Below are 22543 nucleotides of genomic sequence, written 5' to 3' on the forward strand. Positions count from 1 at the left end.
CATTGGTGTGCTTCATCTCTGCTGACATCAGCATAATTACAAGAGCATATTGAGCTGAAGGACAGCCCAAAAATTCATTTCAGGGAGGACTGAAACAGAGGAGAGCCACCTCTGTTTTTTCTTCCTGAGATTATCTTTCAGGGTAAAATAAATAGTCTAAGTAAAATTCTGCCATCAGATACCTGTCTATAAATGCCACTTATGTCATGGGAGCACCATGGGGGAACATGGGAAGAGGATCTGGTCCTCCAGGTGAGGCCCTTCTTGCTGAGCAACCTTTTTTGTGTGCACTTTCTGGGCAGATGGGTCCCTGCACCATTGCTGACCAAGGTGGGCTCAACCTTAGCTATCTGTGGGCTGAAAAGATGCTGCTGGCTGCCAGGATGCCTTTGGTACATGTGCAGATGGGAAAGGACGCATTCCAAGCTGTTACTGGTTGCAGCTCATGTGGGATGGGTGCCACTGGTGATACACTGGGACACAGTTATCTTCTTAACAGCATTTGGCACTGAACACTGCCTCTCATTCCACATCAGTCTGAATCTCTGTGCCATTAGCTAATTGAACTTTGCAGAAATGCCTCAGAAACACTGGCATTGGCAGGCACATTTTTCAAATTATTAAATACAGATTTGGAAAGACTACATGTCCCACTTGGCCTCTGGTCATCAGTGGGATCTGCAAGCCTTTAGATGGCAGGAGCTTGTGAGACCTTCAGATAGTGATGGTGGACCCCACTTTCACCAGGGACCAGGACTGCACAGAAAAATATTGCTGTAATCTGTCCCAGGGACTCTCATGAAAAGGGATTGGAAATTTAGAAAAGGGGTCTGAAATAAAAACACTTGTTCAATCATTCCCAGCCTGAATAATGTATTGTTCTTGTGACCCAGAAGAGGAGGGACTTCATTCTATCTTGCTGGGTCATTTGGATACAGCCCTCCACCTCTGCTTTGTCCAGGCCCTCCTCCTTGGTGGGGAAGTGAGGAACAGCAGTACCTGGTTCATCAGGGCTCCTTTGCACTCCCAAAAGTTTCTCACCCTTTGACATGAGCACAGCAAGTCTGTCTCATTCCTGCTACCTGTCTGTCCTTCGCACATCCCCTTGTGTGTGTCTCTGTGTTTATTTTAAAGCACTTGGATTGAAAAAAAAGCCCACTGGGACTGTGGCAGCTCCTAGGGAGGCCCCCAGCCTCCTGATTATAAACCAGTGTGTGTAACTTAGAGCACACTAAGGAGATAAAAGGGTGTCAACTGCACTGCCACTTCCCTTGGCTGAGCGTTCCCTCTGGGAGCAAAGAGAGGGGCCAGAGACAGCCTCTCAGGCAGGCTTCCCAGCAAATGAAAAGCTCCCCATCCCTTAAAACCTACTCAGAATTAGAGGCTGCCTCTGAATAAGCCACTGCCTGTGCTTTCAGCAGGAAAAGGAGCCTCCTCCATCCATTTCTTCTGGCTGCTGGTGGTTTTTCTCTCCAACACAAGGCAACTGAGGCAGATACGGTCCATCCACCCAGGTGATATGGCCTGGGGAATCAGGAATCTCTGATGGACACTGTTAGGCTGGCAATTGAAAGCAATAGGTCCTTATGGTAATTTAGGCACCAGACAACCACTATGAATAGGAAATGATGGCAGTTATTTTATCTAGTAACAGCATGAAAATGTAAAGTGTCTTTATTGAGCTGCTGGCTTGCTAGTGAGAGCTAAAGGAGATGCTCTCTCGGGTATAACATTTGCAGAGAAGTGGCATGAGATATTGCCATAAACTCTCCCGTTAATAAGCGAGCAGAGGAAGACAGCGCATACCTAATGCAGCCGTGTGAAGGGACAAAATTAAGAAGGTGGAGGCAGAAACCTTTCTCTCTTGGCAGCAGAGGTACCCCAAGGAGAAACGAAGGATTCCCCTCCTGACCCAGCAACTAGAAAACGCATGTACTGCTAATATCAATGTAGGAAGGATGGCTTTGAAAGGAATAAAAGAAAAACACTTCTTACCACATTAGTGTCCTTCAATACCAGAGGGAAATGTAAGTTTCTGCCAAAGGGAGATTAACAGGAAAGCCCAGCTCAGCAGCTGTGCAGTGATGATGCTTTGCAGGTGGCCAGAGGGTGTAGAAATGACTTTTGCTCTGTGATAGATGGGGGAGACATGGCCCAAGCATGTGAACAGCAGCAGCATGCATCCCTAGTTATACCAGTCATGGTGTTGGATGCGCAGTGTTGCAAAGTAGCTCTGGGGGCGATGACCACACACGGTTGAAAGTGAGCTGTCCAGAGGGAGAAGGAAGGCAGCACTCAGGAAATGCTGGGAAGAACCTCTGAATTGCAAAATTGGTTCGAGTTCAGCAAATTCTATTTTCTCCGTAGTTTCATAAGACTGTCTGTGGCATTTGTCACTGATATCTTAATTGGCATGTTATTTAACTGCTTCATAGATTGCTTTTGATAGTTCTCGTCCAATGAAAGCTGTCCTTTGGAGAAAACAAAAACTGTTGAGACATTTAAGATCAGTTTCTGCTGATGTGTACAATTCCAGTGCTTGTGTACAATTCCAGAACAGCTATGGCTTATATTGCTGCATGCAGTCAAAATAGATTTCTGAAAACCTATGTGGCAAAATAATTCACCACAGATAAAGTATTTTGGTAAAGTCAACAACTTTTGGCAGTACTTTGCTTTTGAAAAAACAGCTGATTTTTAAAAAACAGGAAAAAAGATCTGTTGATGTTCTCACCTCTCATCATCATAGACACTAAAAAAGATGAGAAGAGGGAATACCTCCATGCATTTTCCAGGGAGATCTGCAGTTCTCCTCCCTGTCCACAGGCAGCTCTGTCTCCCTTGTGGTTGCACTGAGTGGTGTCAAATCTGCCCTGCAAGTGAAGTGGAAGCATGGGAATGGAGAACCAAAGGAGCAGACGTGTCACACCTGTAACCAGAGCACCATGACACTGTGAGCCAAATGGGTCTTTTTGCTTCTGTACTCACTGGAGGTGAGAAGCGGACAAGGCTTGACAAGAGCGGAGGAGGAGGTAGAGAACATGCATGGAGAAGCTGCAGGAGTGACCTTATCTTGGGCAAGAAAGGTGCTGTCTATTGGGTTTGCTGATGGAGGTTTTAGGCAAAACTATGTCTTCACATGGAGAAAGTCTGTGACGACAGAGGCTGCCCCAGTTCACAGTGAGGGAAAGCACAATGACTTTATGAAGGCAGAAGCTCATGCAGGAAAATAATTCAGACTGGGAAAAAAAGATAAAAAAATGCTAGTGGTGAAGATAAATAATCTTTGGAAGAACTTAGAACTTAGCAGGAGGTACCACTGGTCTCCTTCAAAGGAATCTTCAAAGCCAGGCTTTTTGGAAAGGATGGGGTCCAGTCAAAGCACAAAGCAGTCAGTATGAAGTTACATGTACTTTACAGGGGGCAGCCTGGAGGGCTGCAACTCTTCTGCCAGTTTTAAAAGTTGCTTCTTCTTCCAAAAGGTTCTGCTTCTCTAGAGATGTGCCCTCTAATGTCGCAAGATGACAGTTGTAAGTGCTTAGGGAATACCAGCAGAATGGACAGCAGATGGTGGTCCCTGCCCATGAGCCAGTTCAAAATGGCATCTCCTGTAATCACTGCTGGGGACAGGGGGCTGGGCTGGAGGGATCACTGCGCTGAACTAGTGAGACTTTTCTTATGTTCCTGCTTAAAAGACAACAGAGGAAAATGATAACTAACAGTGCAAACATCTCTCCTCAAAACCTGCTGTGAGACCTGGGAGAACACAGGAAGCTTTGTACATTGTTTGCATTCAAAGGATGCAGAAAACTGCCTGATGCCCCAGTCAGGTCAAAGGAAATGCACCCTTAGTGTGCCCTATTCCCCCCACTATAAAGGACTATAAAAGGAGCTGGGCTGATGCACTCAGATGTAGACACACAAGGGAGCAGTGCCTAATTGGCATGGATCCTGCTCCTCCAGCCCCTGGCCAGACAGAAAATGAACCTTAGCTAGATGGAGGCAGTGACACATTTAAACACCCAGTTAACATCCCTAGAAGGCAAGGATGAAAATGTAAGAGGGATCCTTCCCTGCACCAAGGCGCCCATGCAGGCTGTCCCTGCTAGAGGGCAGTGGCCGGTTAGATTGGTCTGGCTCCTTTCCCAAGGAAATATAAACAGTGGAGCCAGAGTACATCCCACACCAGCCAGCCTTGCCAGAAGTCCTACCAGCAGTCAGAAACATGGACACACAAGCAGGCTGGTTAGCTGCCCGAATGGACACTTGTGATACCCTGAGCAGCAACTGCCTCTCCTGTTCTTGGGACAATGACTAGTGCTGATGTTGTCCAAGTCAGGTTACATTTCTCCTATGGCTGTTGGTAATGGAGAGCACCCTAGTATCAGCTGCATGGCAATCATCCCATGGGTGTCAGCAAAATATACAGATAGGATGAAAAGGAGCTTGGGTTTGCTATGTCTGCAATGTCTTGCAGAGCAGGAAGGGAGAGAGAGCATCATGTAGGATGGTCACCCCTACAAGTGCCCAGTCAGAAAGATTAAAAAAACTGATTGAAACTCAAAATCTCATGCTGGATTTGGACCGAGCAATGCATCTTTCAGGCTATCATCCTGACAAGTCACGCAGTGCTTAGACACTTGAGGGTTTCCACAAGCATTTTCCTTTCACCTGAAAAACCGGAAAACTGAAAAACTGGAAAGTTATTGCTGCTGCAGTCAGTTTTTATGTCTAGCTGATCCTATTACCATGCAAACCTGATGCAGTCGCAGCAGCAGCTGAGCTGTTAGAGCACTGTAATCCCATGTGTATTACGGTGATGCCACTTGAGCTGCTAATTTGGCAAAATCTGGATCCTAATGGAGATTTAGCCTATGGACTTCCGCCACTTCGCACTTGTCTGTTACAGAATAAACCATCTTGGAAATAATGGCTGCAGTCACCGGAAATTTGTAACCAGCAATTTAATGGGATTCACCACGTGCCCCTTGCACATGAACTTATTCCTCGTCTCTCTGGCTGCCCCCATACAGCTCAATAATGCCATCAAGGACACGCTCCAAGGTTTGAGGCCAGGTAGGGTAGCAGACCTTGCATCCCCAAGCCTGGATGAGACCACCATGTACTCCGGTTAATGGGGTTATGCTGGTCAAGAGCCTCTGTTTGCAAAAGGAGAAGAAAGAACTGGATCCATACATGCATGCAAGACCACACTGCTGAGCTTTTGTTTGCAAGTGAAGCTGTGTGCACAGCCAGCTGCTGTGCTCAGTGGATGTTGGGTCCCTTGTCAAGCAGGTGCTAAATCCTGTGTTGAAATGCCGTAAGCAGGTGCGGTGTGTAGGCCTCTGGACAAAATATGGGCAGTAAAACAATTTCAAAAAGTGCTCCCATGAATGTGAACTCATGTGCTGAACAGGAGTTACCTTCAGATGTACTAAACACCCATTTTCATCCTTTTTCACAAATATTGGTGTTGGAGAGTTGTTCCTTGGAAGGTCACCTATAGCAAGCAAGATGGGCACAGATGTATACAGGGATTTGGGCATTGCAAAGGTCCCTCACCATCCCTGAAGGTAGTCTTTGCTTTGAAGAACAACAACCCTTTTTGTATACTAGCCCAGAGGCATGGATGCATATTTAGATTGAAGATGCTCCTATGCACCTGTGGGATCAGGGACACCTCTCCTGCCAACCCCCAGAAAGTAGCTGGGTCTCAAGGGGGCTGGATTGTGGAACTGCCAGAGCCGTGAGACTATCTGGACAGTAGGGATAAGGGGTTCAATCTCTGTTGCCCATGGATATGGGGGTGCCCCCCAAGTCTAGTCATTCAGTTGAGTCAATCAGTCAAAAAGAATTAATCTCCAGGAATTCAGGTGGCAATAACCAGAGTAAATAGCGAGGATGTTTTGCTCATTTAAGGCAGAATACTTGCACTGGTAACTTGCAGACTGAAATTTCCTAGTATAAAGTATTTGTGCAGCTACCAACTACAAATCAGGAAGAAACAAATAATAAATAGCTGGATGCTCACAGTTACTTTGGGAATGGAAAAAAAATACATTTAAGCAAATCAATTCACTCACTTGTCCTCAAGTCTGCCCGAAAATATTCTCAAAGTGTCACTCAGCACTGCAATAATTATCTCCAGTTCTCATTTACAATCAAATGTTAAGAACTGAGAGATACATACTCCTTCCATCCTTAATGTTTTTTGGGGGGCTTGTGTAATCAGCTGTTCCAGCATTCACAATTTTCACTTATTTATCTACTCAGGCCTCCTTGTTTTTTGTTTTTTGGTTTTTTTTAATGCACAGGTTCTCTGCAGTCTGGCAGAACCAGAATTGCAGTATTGATTTAGGAAGAGGCAGTTGTGACAATACAGTCCCAGGCTAATTCCTGCGCTTTACAGGGGCTGCTCTGTCCGCAGCTGCAGTGTGACCCCCAGCATGGGGCTCACATTTTAAAAGAAAAAAAAAAATTAAAGAAAAGCTACTTTTCTCTGTTCTGCTTTGAAGGGAAAAAGGATTACCAAGGCTAAATAAGCCATCTGAGTACTTAGCTAGCAAGCCTAAATAGCACCCTGATAGGAAGTTCTGGCAGAGAGCTAATTAAATTAACTCTCTTTGATTTATTAACAAGCAGAGCAACATATCACACAGGATTGTCCCATGAAATGAATGTGCTTTCTGATTCCCTCAGCTGCAGTCACCTCCTGGAAAACCCAGTTACAGGGACTCAAGTTTAATGAGACTCAATGGCTCGAGAGGGATCCCTGCCCACCAACAGAGATACGCACTGGTAATAATATGTAAAAGCATGTTTATTTTTGTTACACTTCCCTAATTCCTTTTTAATGCCTAGGACTATCTAATGGCTAATTTGTAATTTCCTGCTCACCGATATGCAGATGAATGACAAGCAAAAACCTTCTGCATGTTTAATTATTCTGTTGATTTAGAAGTCACTTTTCCCTCAGTGCAAGTTTCTCTCTGTGTGCTCTCATGCATCACGTATTTCATTATTTTTAGAAGCATGCTCTGTGCCTTTTTATGCTCTCATAGTTCCAGCATCCAGTAATTACCATGTTTTGAGTCCAACAGACCTGATCAGACCTGATTTACACCAGCAAGTGTAAATCAGAAAAACATCACTGACTCTAAATGTAGTTATTCCAAGTTGCACCAGAGCAGAGATGTGACCTCTCCTATTTTTAGTGATGGGGGAAATGTTATTTGTGTGCTGAGACTCTTGTGAAGTAGGCAGAATATAAAATTTAGAAAACTTCAGAGTGGTGAAAATCCAAATTGAAGCCTGTGAATGCACAGACGCGAGTCTATTTATGTAGCAAGCTCTACTTCTGCTTAACCGCTGCAAGGAACTGTGACTCTCTTTGCATATTTGATTTCTCTCCCTCAGTAAAACATAGTCTGCTTAACCTATTTTTGCTACTTTCTAACAGTTTCACTGGCGGGGTTCTTCCTTATGCCTTACATGTAGCTTTGGTATCCAACTGCTCCTTTGTTAAATTAAGGCAATTAATAAATGGAGATGTTAAGCAATCAATTTTGCCTGCATATCTCCACAGCCTTACGTATGACTGGCTGTAATCACAAGATAAATGCAATGTGCTGATGTATGGTAATGTTCAATAATACATTCTCCGCCAGGCTCAATTCATCAGGGAGTTTCTGGAGGGGAGGCATTTGTTATTGGCTGTCTCCGGACCTCAAGGATAACATTTCTGTCCTTTCCATTGGCCGCCCCGCTGCTGCAAACCTCTTCCCGTCTTATTTTGATGATGAATATGAAGGCATGCTAAGCTGTGCTGGAGAGTAGCTCTCTCCAACTGCACTCCCTCCCCGGGCTCAAGGACTCAGGGGCTCCCTGACTGTTTCCCCTGCCCACTGCCAGCAGCAGCAGCAGCAGCAGCAACGCCAAAAGTTGTGATGCTTTTCTTCACCCAGTGCTTTGGGGCTGTGTTAGATCTTATTCACCTGCGGTTTCAGCACTACAAGGCAAAGAGGGTTTTCTCAGCTGCCGGGCAACTTGTCTGCATCGTCAACCCAACACATAGCCTCAAGGTGAGTTAAAAATATTTTTTTTCTTCTAACACCTCCTTGTCTTCCCCACCACCAGCACCCGTGTTTCTCCATAGAGAATGAAATTATGCTCTGGCAGCAAGAGGAGAATGTTGTTAACACATTGCAGCCCTGGCAGAGAGGATGTTTGCATTGTCTGAATGCATGATTCCCTTTGGAGCAAAGGAGAAGCAACCCACTGCTCTGAGTGATTGTGGGAAGTCGCTGCTCCCTCTCCCCAAAGTTTTCTCATCCCTTTCACCCACATAATGAGCAGGCATGTTGCAAGCATGTAGTAAAAAATTATTGGAAAAGTTACTTGGATTAATTAACATCCCTTTTTTGGTGAAAGGATGCTGGGTGGTCTCCCAGGATGGCACCTAAGCACAGAGGGATGCTACCAGGCAGTGGGGAACAGGAACAGGGGAGGTGGCAGCAGAGGCATTTTCACTGCTGTTGTTTGCTCTTTCAGGGGAAAAAGGCTGTTTCTGTCTCCTGAGGGGAGTCTGAAGGTGTTCCTCTGGCGCTGAAAGCGTCCTTTAGCTGTTTGCAAGGTGAATCTATTTTAGGTGGAAGAATACATTTGCTTTAATGCAAAACTATTTATAGCCCCCACAAAACATTTCTCTTACTCCGACAGCTCTGGATTTCCACTGACAAAGTGTCAACAGCTCCATCTATATCAGAGCCTTCATGTTTGTAGTAGAGAAGAAGCAGCAGGGGGAGAAAGCAATCAGGAGGCTTTAATTACTTTATTGCTGTAGTGAATGACCAACTTTAATGAAGTGGTTTCTGTTTTGTGGTCAGTCCTTGTGGTCCTGACCTGTGAGGTAGCTCTGCTATCCTGACACAAGCTCAGAAATTAATTTAATTCAGGACAACTTATTTTCGTCTCTGCTACGGTCCCTGTGAGGTACTTGGAGGGGTTGCAGGGAGCATCTTTCCTGAGCTACAGGTCCATGGGAGGTCTATTGATGGGGTAAATCCCTTTTCAGAGCAGCATTGCTCCCCCAAAATGGCATGTTTCCCACAGTTATATTTCCAGTTTCAGGCTGCGCTCAGGCAGGAAGAGGTCATTTCTAGCAGAGTGCCAGCTCCAGGAGGATTTCCCCGCGAGGCTGTGCTCTAAGCACTGCCGGCTGGGGCAGGCACTCACAGGGGATGAACTGCTTGAGTGCAGGCACTCCTCTTCCAGCATTGCACTCCCCAGTCAACACAAGCTGAGTTAAAACTGCAGAGCCCTCTCATTATCTGAAAGAATCTGATTGTCTGAATGGATAAAAGAAATAACTGCATTCCTAAGTGCATGGGGGGATTTTGTAAGTGAATGCTTCTGTGCTCGACTCCTTTTATGTGACTGTCTCCTGCTACTTTCATCTATAATTTTAATTAATAAAAAAAATTTTGAGCAGAAAAAAGGTTATTGAAGGTCACAACACAGTTTTAGTGCCAGTGGAACTGTCTGATGAGACACCATAAGCACACTAAGGGGTGACTACTGCTCCACTGGTATCTAAGACTAGACCTGAATTTATCATTTCAGGTCCTCCCGAGTTGCAGATTTTATATTGTAGGAACTGCAGCACTTTGAGCATACAAAAAAAAGTTGGTGACTGTTACTCTGTGTTAAACTCATGGGGCATTTTAGTTTACTAAAATCCGCCATGGCCAAGCTCTTCACTGCTCAGACCCAGAGCCCAGTAGAGAGATGAATAATCCTGATACTGCCTTGGATTTGAATAATTTGAATGCAGACATTGGACACAAAACTCTCCTGGAAACAAACAAGACCCTCTAGGAAAAGGTCTGATGTGTTAGCGAAGCCCCAGCAAGAATTATCTTGACCTGGGTAGGAATTGCTCTCCTGATAAAGTTACATTAGGAACCCTACAGCTAGTGTTTCTTCACAGGAGCCTGTTGAGACACCATATAGATAGACAAGCTGACAAGAAAGCTCTCTGCTCTGGAAAACCCATCTCTCTGTAAAGTGAAACATGCTTTGAAAGTACTCCCAAGTTACCCAGCTCACATCAAGCTACATAAATACAGTGGGCTTTAGCTCTGATCTACTCCCCAGGTGTTCACTTTCGTTTCCCATGAGCTCTGTAAGGAATGACTCATCACTTTGTGGCGGGACCCAGAGGAGATGGGTGGATTGGACCCCTTTGTGCCCAGCGTGACAGTATCAGTTCCCACCCAAAGCAGCCTGTGGGCCAGCATCAGCTGGCTCCTAGTAAGCAAGGCACCTTGTCCAAAACCTGGTGTCAGACACAAGCCAGATGAGCCAGCTTCTCGGGGTGCCCACTTCTCCCCCAGGGATACACAGGGAGGCTGTAGTTGCTCTCAAATGACACCTGAGGGACCATTAAACATGAAAGGGCCAAATGTATTCCTCTGTGCTGCTTTACAGTATTATGGCTGTATGTTTCATAGTCTATTATTTCTACCTGGGTCATTTCAACTGTAACATTTTCTTGACAGCCCCCAAATCTATCTTAACAATTGACAAGTGGAGTGAAATCTGTATTAAGGTTTGCGGTCGATGAATACAAGCCTGCTAGGAAGCAAGGGCTAGAAGCAATGTCATTTCTCTCCCTTGTCTTCAAGGCTTAAGTGTTTGTGCTAACTCCAAAACTGTAAGCTCTTTGCAAAGGGATTATTTTATTCTGTATCTCTACAACACTGGTGCAAGGGGGCTCCTGGTTGATTGGTGCAAATGATAAATGACAGGCATCATACTCTGCTGTGATTATCCTCACTGACATCCTTCACGCAGGTCAGGTCTTCAATCAGTGCCAACGCACATAACTCCATTAAAGTCAAATTGCAGCAGGACCTCCATTCTTTCTCCTTCCACTTCCAAGGGAGTGTTCAGGGATGATAGTGGGATCCAGCCCACTCTGGAGGATCCATGGTTGGTGGTCACATATGTATGTTAGAGACTTGGCATTACGTAAAGCACTTGGTGAGCAGCAGAGGGCAGGGTACCCTCCAGGGAAAGGTTGCACTAGCTTGTGCTGTCACAGACCCACAGCTGGACCAAGGGGACTCTCTTGTAAAGTTATGCCAGCAAGCTGTCATCATAATCACAGCCTGGACCTCTGACCATGACCAGAGCCCATCACTTACCTATTCTTTTAGGAGAGGTCCAGAGGTTGGTAGAGAAACACACACTTAGAAAGAAACCCATGTGTTTCTTCCCACTGAAAGGCTCAATAATTGGGAAGGCTGATGAGCATTTCAGTGTTTTTTAAAGGGCAAGATGGTAGAAGTGTCAGCACAGACACCTCTATTGATCTGCTGCTGTTTTCCCTGTGCACAACAGCCTGACACAGGCTAAGACAATTCCTGACACAAGAAAGACAATTTTGCAAATGTGTCCCACTGTTTCGATGGTTTGTCAGGAGTATGAATGAGGGGGGGAGGTATTCCAGAGCCTCTTTGTCCTTCTTGCTGCTTTCTGGTCTTTGTCCTCCCTTGAGGTTTCCCAGACATAGCAGCAGCATCTTACAGCACAATACTACACTGGGATCAAAATTCACTTGCCAAGCAGAGAAAACCACTAATTTACCGCACTTCCATAGGTCACCTTCGTCCTCAGTCATATTATACGCGTTACCTTGTAACCTGTTTCCATTCAAGCGTGTGGTCAACCTGACATCTCCCTTTGGAGAGACACAGTCAGGCAGTAGAGCTCCTCAGCCAAGTGGATGGTCCCTCCAAGGCTGTATTAATTGAAGGAACACCGTTTATGCCACTGGCTGCAGGTCCCAATGTGAAGGGAAAGTTTTAAGGTGCTCCATGTGCATGGAAAAAATGAGCAGAGTTTGCTGATCCTGCAGAAATGAGGCTCAATGAATTCCTGCACACTTCCCCCTTTGTTAATAGCATTCTCCCCAGCACTGCTAATTGCACCCTGCGAAGAAGCTGAAGGTGTGGGAGGTTGTCCTCACTCCTTAGCTGGCAACAGTCCCTGTCCCCAAAACCAGCCACACACAGCAGGGGACTGCAGTGCAATCACAGCTCAGCCAGGTGCCGATGCTTGGCAAGATGCTGCATACAGCTGGATAAAACAGATCTTCATTCAAGGAGTTACTGGCTTTTTACACACAACTTTAACTCTTTGGGGAGTGTGAAAAATGTTCTTATAAAGAGTAAAAATGTGTGTTTACAATGCTCTTGTAAAAAACACTGATCTCCACCTCTGTAGAACTTCAAAGAACTTGCTGAATTACAAAAGAAGCATATTCAAATGAGGATATAAATAGTTCGATCTTATATTTGAAAAGGATCATAACATGGTTTACGGGGCCAAGATGTCATTTAGCAATTTTTTAAATCAAAAAGCAAATCTGCTCTGACTTAGGGAAGGGATTTGAATCATGTTACAACAGTTTGGCTCTGCATGCAGTGGCCAGCTAAATAGCATTGTAATCCACTTTATCCCCAGTAGGATTAAAGTGCTATGATGCATTACACCCCCATGAGATTTATTTGTTTGGAGGGAGGAGAGTGACTTTGAAACCTGTTGCTAACAACCCCCAGATGTCCTCTGCCACCATCTCAGCCCAAACACCCTCAAATCTCCCCTGCAGGGCTATGATTTGGGGACTTAGTGGCATTTGGCCCCAGTGTCCAGCAGGGTTGTGACAGCTGTGTCGAGAGGACCTGCAATACCCACTGCTGCCTGCAAACCTGGGCTCCTGGCAAGGTGCCTATGTCCCATCCTGGCTGTAGGACAGGCTGTGTAAGCACTGGGCACCTCAGACTTTTAAATCCTTTTGTAGGTATGTGAATAGCAGCAGGTAGTGCTTTGACAGCCCTCCTTCAGCCCTGCCTCTCTTTGAAGGGCTTTCAGCAGGCAAAACTGGAACTTGAGTTGGCCACGAGCACTCTAGAAGCCTCAGTCTGTCCTGCAGATGTGAGCATAATGGTGCTCTGCAGAGGTGAGGCATAGCATGCTCTGGCAGCTCTCCTCAGGGACTCTCCATTTGCTGCTGCTACCTGGTCCCAGGAACTCCTCTATCCAGAAAACCATTAACCTTAAGCCTGCAGATCCCTGCCATGGGACTACAACACAGGGCAGCATGGACGTTACTCCAAGCATGCTGCAAAGCAGGACAGCTCTGAGCTTCAGTGTGGTCTCACAGAATATCAACTACAATGTCTCCTTGGGAGAGGGAGGGAAAGAGCTCCCACTTCAGAAGTTTCTGCGTTAATAGGCTCTGGCTTCCTTCTCTCACCTCCCACCCCAAACCCACTGCCGAAAATTAATTACCACTGTTAATTGGTCCTGCCTGTTATGCTGCAGCTCTGGAGAAGGGATACAGTGGGTAGGCATTGAGTCCTTTCCTACCCACATTTGATTTTGAGGGTGAATTTGAGGCAATAGCACAAGGGCTAATGATTCTAAACTGAAGAAGAATCAATTTAGATTAGATATAAGAAAGAAGTTTTTTTACGATAAGGGTGGTGAAACACTGGCAGTTTTCCCAGAGAGGTAGTGGATACCCGATCCCTGGAAACATTCAAGGTCAAGTTGGACAAGGTTCTGAGCCGCCTGACCTAGTCAAAGACATCCCTGCTCATTGCAGTGGGGTTGAACTAGACGACCTTCAGAATGCGCCTTCCAACTCAACTATTCTAGGATTCTATGACTTGACAATAAATCCCACCTGGACACAGAACTTTTGAAGTCAGATGTTATCAATGGAAGACAGTGCTGTTATTTTAATAGTAGAGAAATCTCTCTCCCCTTGACAGGATGTTTGACAGCAGGGTGAGAAGTAGCCATCAGACACTGCCAAATATCATTTTGTAATCCACCCACTCTGATATGGCTCAGTATATCAGGAATTTCTCAGTGCAGCCTCTGGGTTAGACATAATGGCCCAAATAACTCCCTCAGGAGAAATACTGCCCCAAATGAATTGCTATGGCTAACACAGAGGGTGCAGAGAAAAGAGGGGTGTTTTAATATAAGCCTTGATTACATGAAATCAGCAGCAAGGTCTCAATCTGCTTCCCAGCAGATGGAAGTCACCCCTGGACATTCCCACAAGCCCTCAAGTCCTATAAAGTCCTAGTCCAGGTTCCCAGTTACCATGGATTTTGCCTCAAAGTCAGAATTTAAAGAGAATGTAATTTTTTGTTTAACCATTAGGATTCTCTCCTGGTATCCAAGAACTCACAGCACACTTAGCTGGGGGACATAGAAATTTCATTTTTTTTCTCAGAAAAAATCTGAGGTTCTTAAGTAATCCAAGCAACTGTGTTTAAAGAAGCACATCAGATCCCAAAGAGCTCTGGTAAAATGAGAGAAAGGAGCTACTGTGTCTGTGCCCTATCTTCCCAGGGTTTTGGCTTTCCTATGCTGTTTAAAAGCCATAATACTTGTCCTTTGGAGGCAATATGCTGGACCTGCCTCTGTTGTGATTTTTGCAATAGAAGTGGGCAGAGCTGAGCCACCATGTTCAACTTCTGGTGGAGCTGCGTAGAGCCTGAAGTTTCCACTTGGGTATGGCTGAACATGACAGCAACTTCCTAGCCAACCTACATATGCATGGTGTATTTGGAAATGGAAAGCATGGATGTTCAGACAACCACCTTATCAGACTGCATTATTTTTCTTTCTTTCCATGGCTTACCTCTTTTTGTTAAGTACCTTTTCTTCTGTCTTATTGTTCCTTCTCATGCTTCCCATTCCCTGCTGTACCAAAGCCTCAAAGCAAAAGATTCTCCTCATCTGTTGTTCAATATGCTAATTTGGGACTTTTCTGCTCCTGCTGGAAGGAAAGCATCACTAACTTTGGAACTCTTATTTTCCTGTAAGCTCTTTCAGAAGAAATTACAATCATTCAATCTTCAGCTTGTTTGGTGCCACCAATTTCTCCATTGACTAAGTCTCACTTTAAAACAGTCATTGGCAAGATAAGGAAAGCTACAAAAGGCAGCAAACCATTGCTGTCACCACTTGTGGATGTAGCTCAAGCAAGGAAGTCAAGTGTTCTACATGCCTACAAAACCTAGTTGCCATTATGCACTGGAGTAGGGCTCGAGCAAGCAGGTCCAACTGAAGGAGCCACAGCACTTCTGTCCACCCAGTATAGTGAGCCATGATAATGATCACACCATCCGGTAAAAGAGAATATCTTCCCTCTGCTTTGGTGTGGCAAAGCAAATCCACTTTCAGTGTGGATTTAAGCTGGCAGTCTGTTGTGTGCACTGCCAAAGTAGGCACACATCCCTTCTTCTTCAATGCAGCAGGAGCAAGCAGCTGGGCAGGGGAGTGGCCTCAGCTGTTTTTCAGAACCTCCCGCAAGGCTCTTACCCATTGGGATTATTGAGGGCTGTGCTGAATGGAAAAATTTCAGTTGCATCTGGAGATCTGAAAATCTCCAGGGTGACCTGCTGCTAATAACCACCTGCAACACTCCTGCTCAGCTCTCCCACAGCATTCTCCAAAGAGGGAAGTGTGTCCTGGCACTGCCAATAAATCGTACGCATACACAGTGTACAATTAGAAGCACTTTTATTTATTTAGAGGCACTTCTGAGCAACTTATATAACATTAATGGATTTATCTTTAGCTCTCTCCTTTAGTCTCCTCAATACCATGAAAGCATCCCTGTAGGAGAACAGCAGAGACCTCCGAGTACTCTGTGTGTTTATTTTGGTGGGGTTTTTTTTAAAGGCAGAAATGTTTGAAACAACTTTGTGAAGATATTAACCAGCTATTTCCATACCAGATGAAATGCTTTCAGTTCTAGCCTTTTCTTCCATAGCAATTTCATTCTGAACTGATCCAAACTGAAACTCTTTTTCACTTCCAGATTGGCCTCCCCAGTAAAAAAAAAATCATTTGAAGAGCTTTAGTGATGTTATTGGTATTGACGCCTTAGGCATCAGTATTTCACATGCGGAAATATTAAGCTCCAGAGTGGCTGGTGAAATGCCCATCAACCCCTAGTAAATGCATAGTGGAGAAGAGACACGTGTCCTTGTGAATATCTTAAACACAAGATCACACACTCTTTCTCATCAAATGCCAGCTGAAATGTAAAACGAAACAGAGAAATGGAGCATAAATAAGACAGAAAAAGATTAAATTGGTAATGTCTCCTTGTGCAGAAAACAAATGCTATAGATGAGCAAGGAGGCGGATACTACAGACCAGAAAACCACATCAGCAGAGGACGGAAATGTTCTTCCACTCTTAAGAACTGCCATGTGGAAAATAAGCAAAGTAATAAGCGTGAAAATGGAGTAAATGACCACCACACAATGATTACATAGGGCAGCTGAGATAAGAGGAGAGTTATGGTCACCTTCAGGCTTTGCAAAAATGAGAGGGTGAAATGGGAACAGCAGGATGGTGGCAAGTGGGGTGATCATGGCAGTACCTTGACCTCAGCAAGAACACTCAGGGGTTCAGTGTCAAGCACGTGCACAGACAGAATAAAACGGATGTTTTGCAGGAGCAGACCTTTAGTCAGACATACTTATTATGGAAATTATCGAACTTGATCCAGCAAAAGACCATATGGAAAACCTGATGGACTTCAGCAAACTTACCCATTTCTTTTGAAGAGGGAAGCCCAAAGACATCCTCTTCAATAGGAATGTCTGACTGCTGCATTGCAAGGACAGCAATATCACCTGAGGATACTTCGTTGCAAGCAGAGATGTGCTATCCATGCTGGATGGACTCCCATGGTATGAAAAGGCACATCACAGGCTAGTGGAGCCAGGCTTTGCTTGTGGGGCAGTACTGTGAATTCCCTATTTGTCCTACCTGAGACCTGAAGATCCCTCTGTGGTGTAACATCCTTTCAAATCTACAATTACTGAGATTCATTGTTCTCAAAGACAGACTGTTTTTCTTGCCACCAACAATCAAGGGAGGCAGAAGACTAGCTTGGAATGGATATGTCATTTTTGTCTAACTGAAGGTAAATTAAATAAACTCCACTGATACTGTACAGTTCCTTTGACTTATGCAAAAGAAAAACCAAGTATGATAATTGTCTCCTTAATATAAAGCCAGAAAGGTTGGCCACAGTACCACCAAGTATTCATTACTATTTTACAGAGGTTCAGGTAACACAATCTTCTTTCCACTCCCAAAAAGGACGCTTTCAAGGAGATTCTAATGCTGCAATACTATATAAAAACAGAACGTGATGTGTACAGAGAGGTACAGCAGCCTAAAGGTGTCAACAGCAATCTTCAAACATTTGCCTCAACAATGACCAAACCAAAGTAATACCAGAAAAACATATCTGAAAAGAATGAAGAAGGCAGACAGAAGGTCATGTGGGACACACTTGGGAATCCAAGGATCAGCACAGGGGACTGACACCAGTGAAAAAGTATGGAGCTATACGAGTTATACAACTATCTGGTAATTTAAACTCATCAGAAATGCAAATCCTCATAGGTGGTCCAAAGCCTAGGGATATTACCAGCTAATTAAATCAGTCCAGATTGGAAAGGAGGTCACTGTGGCAGATGAGGGATGGCAAGACATACTCCAAAATATGCTTTGGGATAAGCACCCTTATTGGTAATTGCAAGCTATGCTAAATAAACTCTGAAGAGTAGAGGACAGATGTTCAACATCTATCAGAAAAGACTTTGCACTGTAGCACAAGTGTAAACAAACATGTTCCTAAAGAGTGCTGAGCAGAGCAAGTCACAAGGAGAAAATAATCCACTTGGGCAAATCTGTCTTTCATTCTCCTTATGGGATGGCTGCCGGCAGAACAAACTTTTCCCGGGCTTATTCAATTAACTGCTTCATGATTACTTCCCCCCTATGGCAAGATCCCTAATGCTTCAGATCCGCTTTTGGACATGCAAGCTGTGTTAATTAGCTGTGCAAAGAGGCACAAAGCAGAGATGTTACTTAGGTAGTGTTGGTTTTGTTCTGTGCCTGGATTCTGTGTCTGCTCACAGGCTCTGGGAGTCTCTTTCTGTTTCTTTGATGACTGAAAGCCAGAGGTGTTACACAGATTTTGGTAATTTAGGATGAGATAGCATCACTAGAGGTGAGGAAATGCCTTTTTCACCCAGCTTATGGTTTGCAGTATGGAAGTCTGTGGGTGATCTGTATTTTCTTGGGAGATCTTAAAATACTGCCATCCCCCATGAATTTTTTAGTCCCTTAAAAGGTATCACAGTCCTGGTGCAGCAGCAGCAGAGGGGGAGACAAAGCTTGGTCCTTATGCCAGCCCCAACCCACTTCACAGGCCTTTATGGGTTTATTAAAATAGTTTGCATTAGTATGTCAGACTAAAGAGGCAACTGAAATGCAGGCACATGTTCTCCTTTGATGCCTTGGCAGTGGCTGTGCAGGCCCTGGAATCAGGAATGGCCTAGGTTTCACCATAGGATAGCTGACAGGAGCCCAAGACACAGGTCCTTGAAAAATCTTGTGTTTAAGTTTTGTTGGCTTTGGGCATATGCTCATATTTTATTTTCTCTCCTCACATTCTTACAAAATAGTTGTGATGTGGTCAGGGGCTTGTCTGACTCATTCAGTTTCCTCTCTGCCATCATTCTGGAAAATGTTTTTTTGGGATGTCTTTATCCCTGTTCAGTCAAGCAGTATCCCATATAAATATTTCCCTCAAGACACGAACCCAGGTTTAAACTTAATATTTGCACTTCAGGGAGTCATACAAGTTTTCCACAGGCACATGCTGACCTCGGCAGAGTGCAAACTCAAAGAAGGCAGCAATGCAGCAGCACATTCATTACAAACTGGCATGTGTCTACTCGCAGACAATTCACGGCTATGCCCAGGTCAAGATTTAAACTGTGGCAGGAAAACAGATGCAAATGTTTGCAGTAATTCACCATCGCTGCTTCTGGTTCCCCCTATACAGCCAAACTGAAGCCCTTTGTGCAATTACAATTCCTGCCTGGAATCTCAAGGGTCTAAATCATACAGGAAATGATATAACTTAAAAAGAAAACTAAACTTTTACTGAGTTTCTTCTGCCATAGAAAATATTTCAAAAAAGAGACTCAAAAATGTTAGGGTCATGAATGGTTGCACAAACATGACCACTGATTTGTAAATAACTGATTATAAAGACTGAATTTTCTTTCAGGCTGTTGGTAAAAGATGAAGGTACTATCAGAAAACAGATCTGAGACCAGCTTAATCTCCAGAAGCTTCACAAGGCAACTGGAGATAATTTAGACTTGCAGCTAAACACGAGCATACTGGTGAGGTATCTCATAACAATTTTTAAGCTTCTAACGATTTTTCAATAATAAGCTAGTGATTAGAAAAGAACATCCCAGTTCACAGATAAATCCAGGCTGTGTCTGGGTATTCTGCTTACTTTCTGCTTTAACTAAAGCAACTTTAATTTGCCAGAGGCCAATCAACAGCCGGTTGCAAGAGAACTCAGTCCGATGAAGCAGATGTTGTGGAAGGGAAAACCTTCTCATTACTCACTCACAGGGAAAATGTGCCAAAAGCAGCCTTTCAGCATTTTCTGTAATAGTAACTTTTGCTTCTTGACTTTCACAACACAGAAGAAACTTGCAGATCAAGTAGCTTCTGAACTGTTTTTCATGGAAAAGGACCTTGATACTCTCTACAGGCAAGTCACGCAGTGGGTTGCAGCTACCTCCAGTTCTGGGTGGCCCAAAATTACAGCTCCAGTGCTCCAGTAAGATCTGTGCCACCTGGTGCTCGCAAATAGCTAAGTGTTGAAAGTTGAGCAAGAATCTAGTCCAGCCCTCTGCAACCAAGTTCTGCAGCCTAAGTCTGGTTTTGTGGATAATTTTTTCCCTCATAGGGAGCAACCCTACATCTTGGTGGTTATCATCCATCTGTTCCTGAGTTCATGGGTAAAATCAGACTGACCTCCCTGGAGAGCACTCCTTGTTGACTGACCCAATGCTCTGAGCCCAGGCTACAGCTAAAGATGACAGAGAGTTTGCTGTGCTTACCTCTGTACCCAGACTACCTTTTCCCTCCATGTACAAACAGAGCCTTTGAGCACACCAACAGCCTCAGCAGGCTGTTCGTCTCCTGCCCCCCTTGACCCTGGACCCGGAGTGCAAGAATGGACGAATGGAGATGCAGCCAAGGCTGGATATGAGCCAGGCTGAGCCTACGGGATAAATAGGTGTGTTAGGCGGCTGCTGTGCCTGAACTAATAAGCCCTGCAGGAAGCAGGATCCATTCAATACAGTATCCTGCCAAGGCCTTGTAGTCTATCTGTCTCCAAGCCTGATGGGCACATCCAGGTGCTACAGCAATCCATTCTGCTGCCAGAGCTGCAGGGGGCATCATCTAGCTGGGATGCTCTGCAGGCATCTACACCTTTGGTTTCTCTCTCTTTAAATGAGGTGAGGGACAGTGTTCTCTGACATCAGTTAAGTGGTTTGGGGTGGATGCCAAAATACTTAAATCTCCTGGTGTAGGTTAATCTTCTGTATGTGTGTGAAGGACCCGTCTGCAAAACTGGTGCACTGCCATAAATAGCGTAAAGCTGCCAATTTTTTGGTGTCAGTAAGGCTGGAAGGATACGCTCTTCTGCTCTCACCACTGTAAATAGGTAAGAAATAAAATGAGGATGCTGAAGCTTAACTGTAGCCACCTAAATTTAAATTTTTTTTTAATCTTAATCCCTTAATGATGATTATATTGTAAGTAGAAAATATAAAGCATTTTAGGAGCACTAAGTAATACTTAGAGGGCTCACTAATCCACAGTTAATATGCAGCCACCACTGAGAGGGAATGAAGCAATCATGCCACCTCGGAATTACAGAGTACGCTATCTCCTCCTGGCTTCAGGAGGGAAGCAGAGGATGTCTGCTTAGCCTGGGACTGTGGGAGGAGGCAGAGGTGGACAGAAAATGATGGTCTGAGATAGACAATACAAGGCATGAACAGCCCCCTAACCTCCCTTGTCATCCTGCATTAAGGTTTCGGGGCAGATCTGTGCCAACATCCTGAGTTTTTCCCTTACAAAGATAGCAAAGTCGGCACATTTTTCTTTCAGCTTCCAACCAGAGTAAAATTCAGCCACCTAGGTCAAGGTTGAAGGTAGTGTTTTAGAAAAGTGTGTGTCAATGCAGCAACCTCTGTGCTTCTCCCTGGCAAATGCAAAAGCCTTGGGAGGGCAATCATAAATCATCTAGGCTTCACCACACCAATGACCTGATAAAAAAAAAAAAAAAGTAAATGTGTGGTAGTATTCACCAGCCTTATCTTCACTGATAAATAAAAATGCTCTTCATCACTTTGAGTTTTCTCGGTGGTTCCCCATGCACAACAGTGATAAGACTGTGCCTCATCCAGTCCCAAGTATGGAGAGTTTCCAGCAGAGGCAGAAATCTCCGTGTCTGCGGCACAGCCACCATGAAGTTTCTGGGCCTTAATTCTGGGGGGGGGGGGGGAGTTAATTCTCATACAAAATGTCCAAATGTCAAGTGGAAAATAATAAAAACTTGACAGCTCAGTGATATTCAGGAGGTTCTTAACTGGCATAAAATTCAAGGGTGTACTGTGCACTGCCTCAGGAAAGGGCAGAATGAGAATGGAGGGGCACGTCAAGCATTAGTAGATGATTATGTACTATGTAGTCAAAGGCAAGGTCTTCCTTTGTCCGAGCAAGGAACTTGATTTTCCAGATATCTGTCACCATAGGAAATGAGCACCGAGGCTGTCACAGTTCCAAATTATTATTTTTTCCCCACATATTATCTTCCAGTGTGAGAGAGAAGGCTAAGGCTACGTGACCAGCTGAATTGCATCTGGGATGCAATATGGTGTCATGGCCAAATCCGCAAAAAGGCTCAAATCACATCAGATGGAGGTGGCTGCCCTAGCTGGAAAGCAAAGAAAGGAGTAAGAGCAAGAGGCTGCTTGTTTTGGTGGGCTTGCCTCTCAAACCGAATCCCAAAGCTGAAGAAAGAAATAAATACATGAGCTCAAGGGAGTAAATCCTTCTTTGGACAAGAACAGTGGGGTGCTTGAGACCCTGAGGTCTCAAGCCTGCATCTGTGCTCTGTGGCTCACACGTGGATGGTCTCCTGGTGCGAAGCGACTTGTGGTGTACTGCAGCATTGGCAACCACCCCAGACTTCATGCCAGGAAACAGGGGGTGTGGACAGGTCATCTTGCTGCAAATCAGCCCCCTCCTTCCTAATGTGAATGTATCTTCTGCGCCTTGTCTAATCCAGAAGCTATGCCCAGGAAAGCAATAAATGCCATATCTTTATGTGATGCTCTTGCTTTTCCAAAATTTTTATTCTAAGAATAATCCATTGATGTTATTTAATTACCATACAGCAGATGCCTTATTGCATCCAGAATACATCTATTTGCCTTAATTTTACAGTATGGTAATTAACTACCAATGACTTATTTAAAACATATTTACAGATGGAAATGTCAGAGATACATCACATTTTCATGCCCAGCAAATGCACTCA

General features: G+C 44.6%; 1 protein-coding gene across 2 annotated transcripts in view; it reads left to right on the forward strand.

Annotated features, from left to right (window-relative positions):
* The first annotated feature begins 224 nt into the window (after positions 1-224).
* Positions 225-22543, forward strand: part of SIAH3 (siah E3 ubiquitin protein ligase family member 3) — a 53214-nt gene continuing 30895 nt past the window's right edge. Inside the window, exons 1-3 of one of the 2 annotated variants that reach the window (XM_051778760.1) lie at positions 225-252; positions 6700-6798; positions 7965-8081. In XM_051778760.1, coding sequence (XP_051634720.1) covers positions 6745-6798; positions 7965-8081 — 171 coding nt within the window. In that variant the 5' untranslated portion in view covers positions 225-252; positions 6700-6744. Of the gene's footprint in view, positions 253-282; positions 331-6699; positions 6799-7964; positions 8082-22543 lie in introns of those variants that run through there. The other variant, XM_051778761.1, reaches the window with a different exon arrangement.

This window comes from Manacus candei, unplaced genomic scaffold (assembly GCF_025592945.1).
Source record: "Manacus candei isolate 608988 ecotype Guabito, Panama unplaced genomic scaffold, ASM2559294v1 h1tg000014l, whole genome shotgun sequence".
In the NCBI taxonomy this organism is placed as follows: Eukaryota; Metazoa; Chordata; class Aves; order Passeriformes; family Pipridae; genus Manacus; species Manacus candei.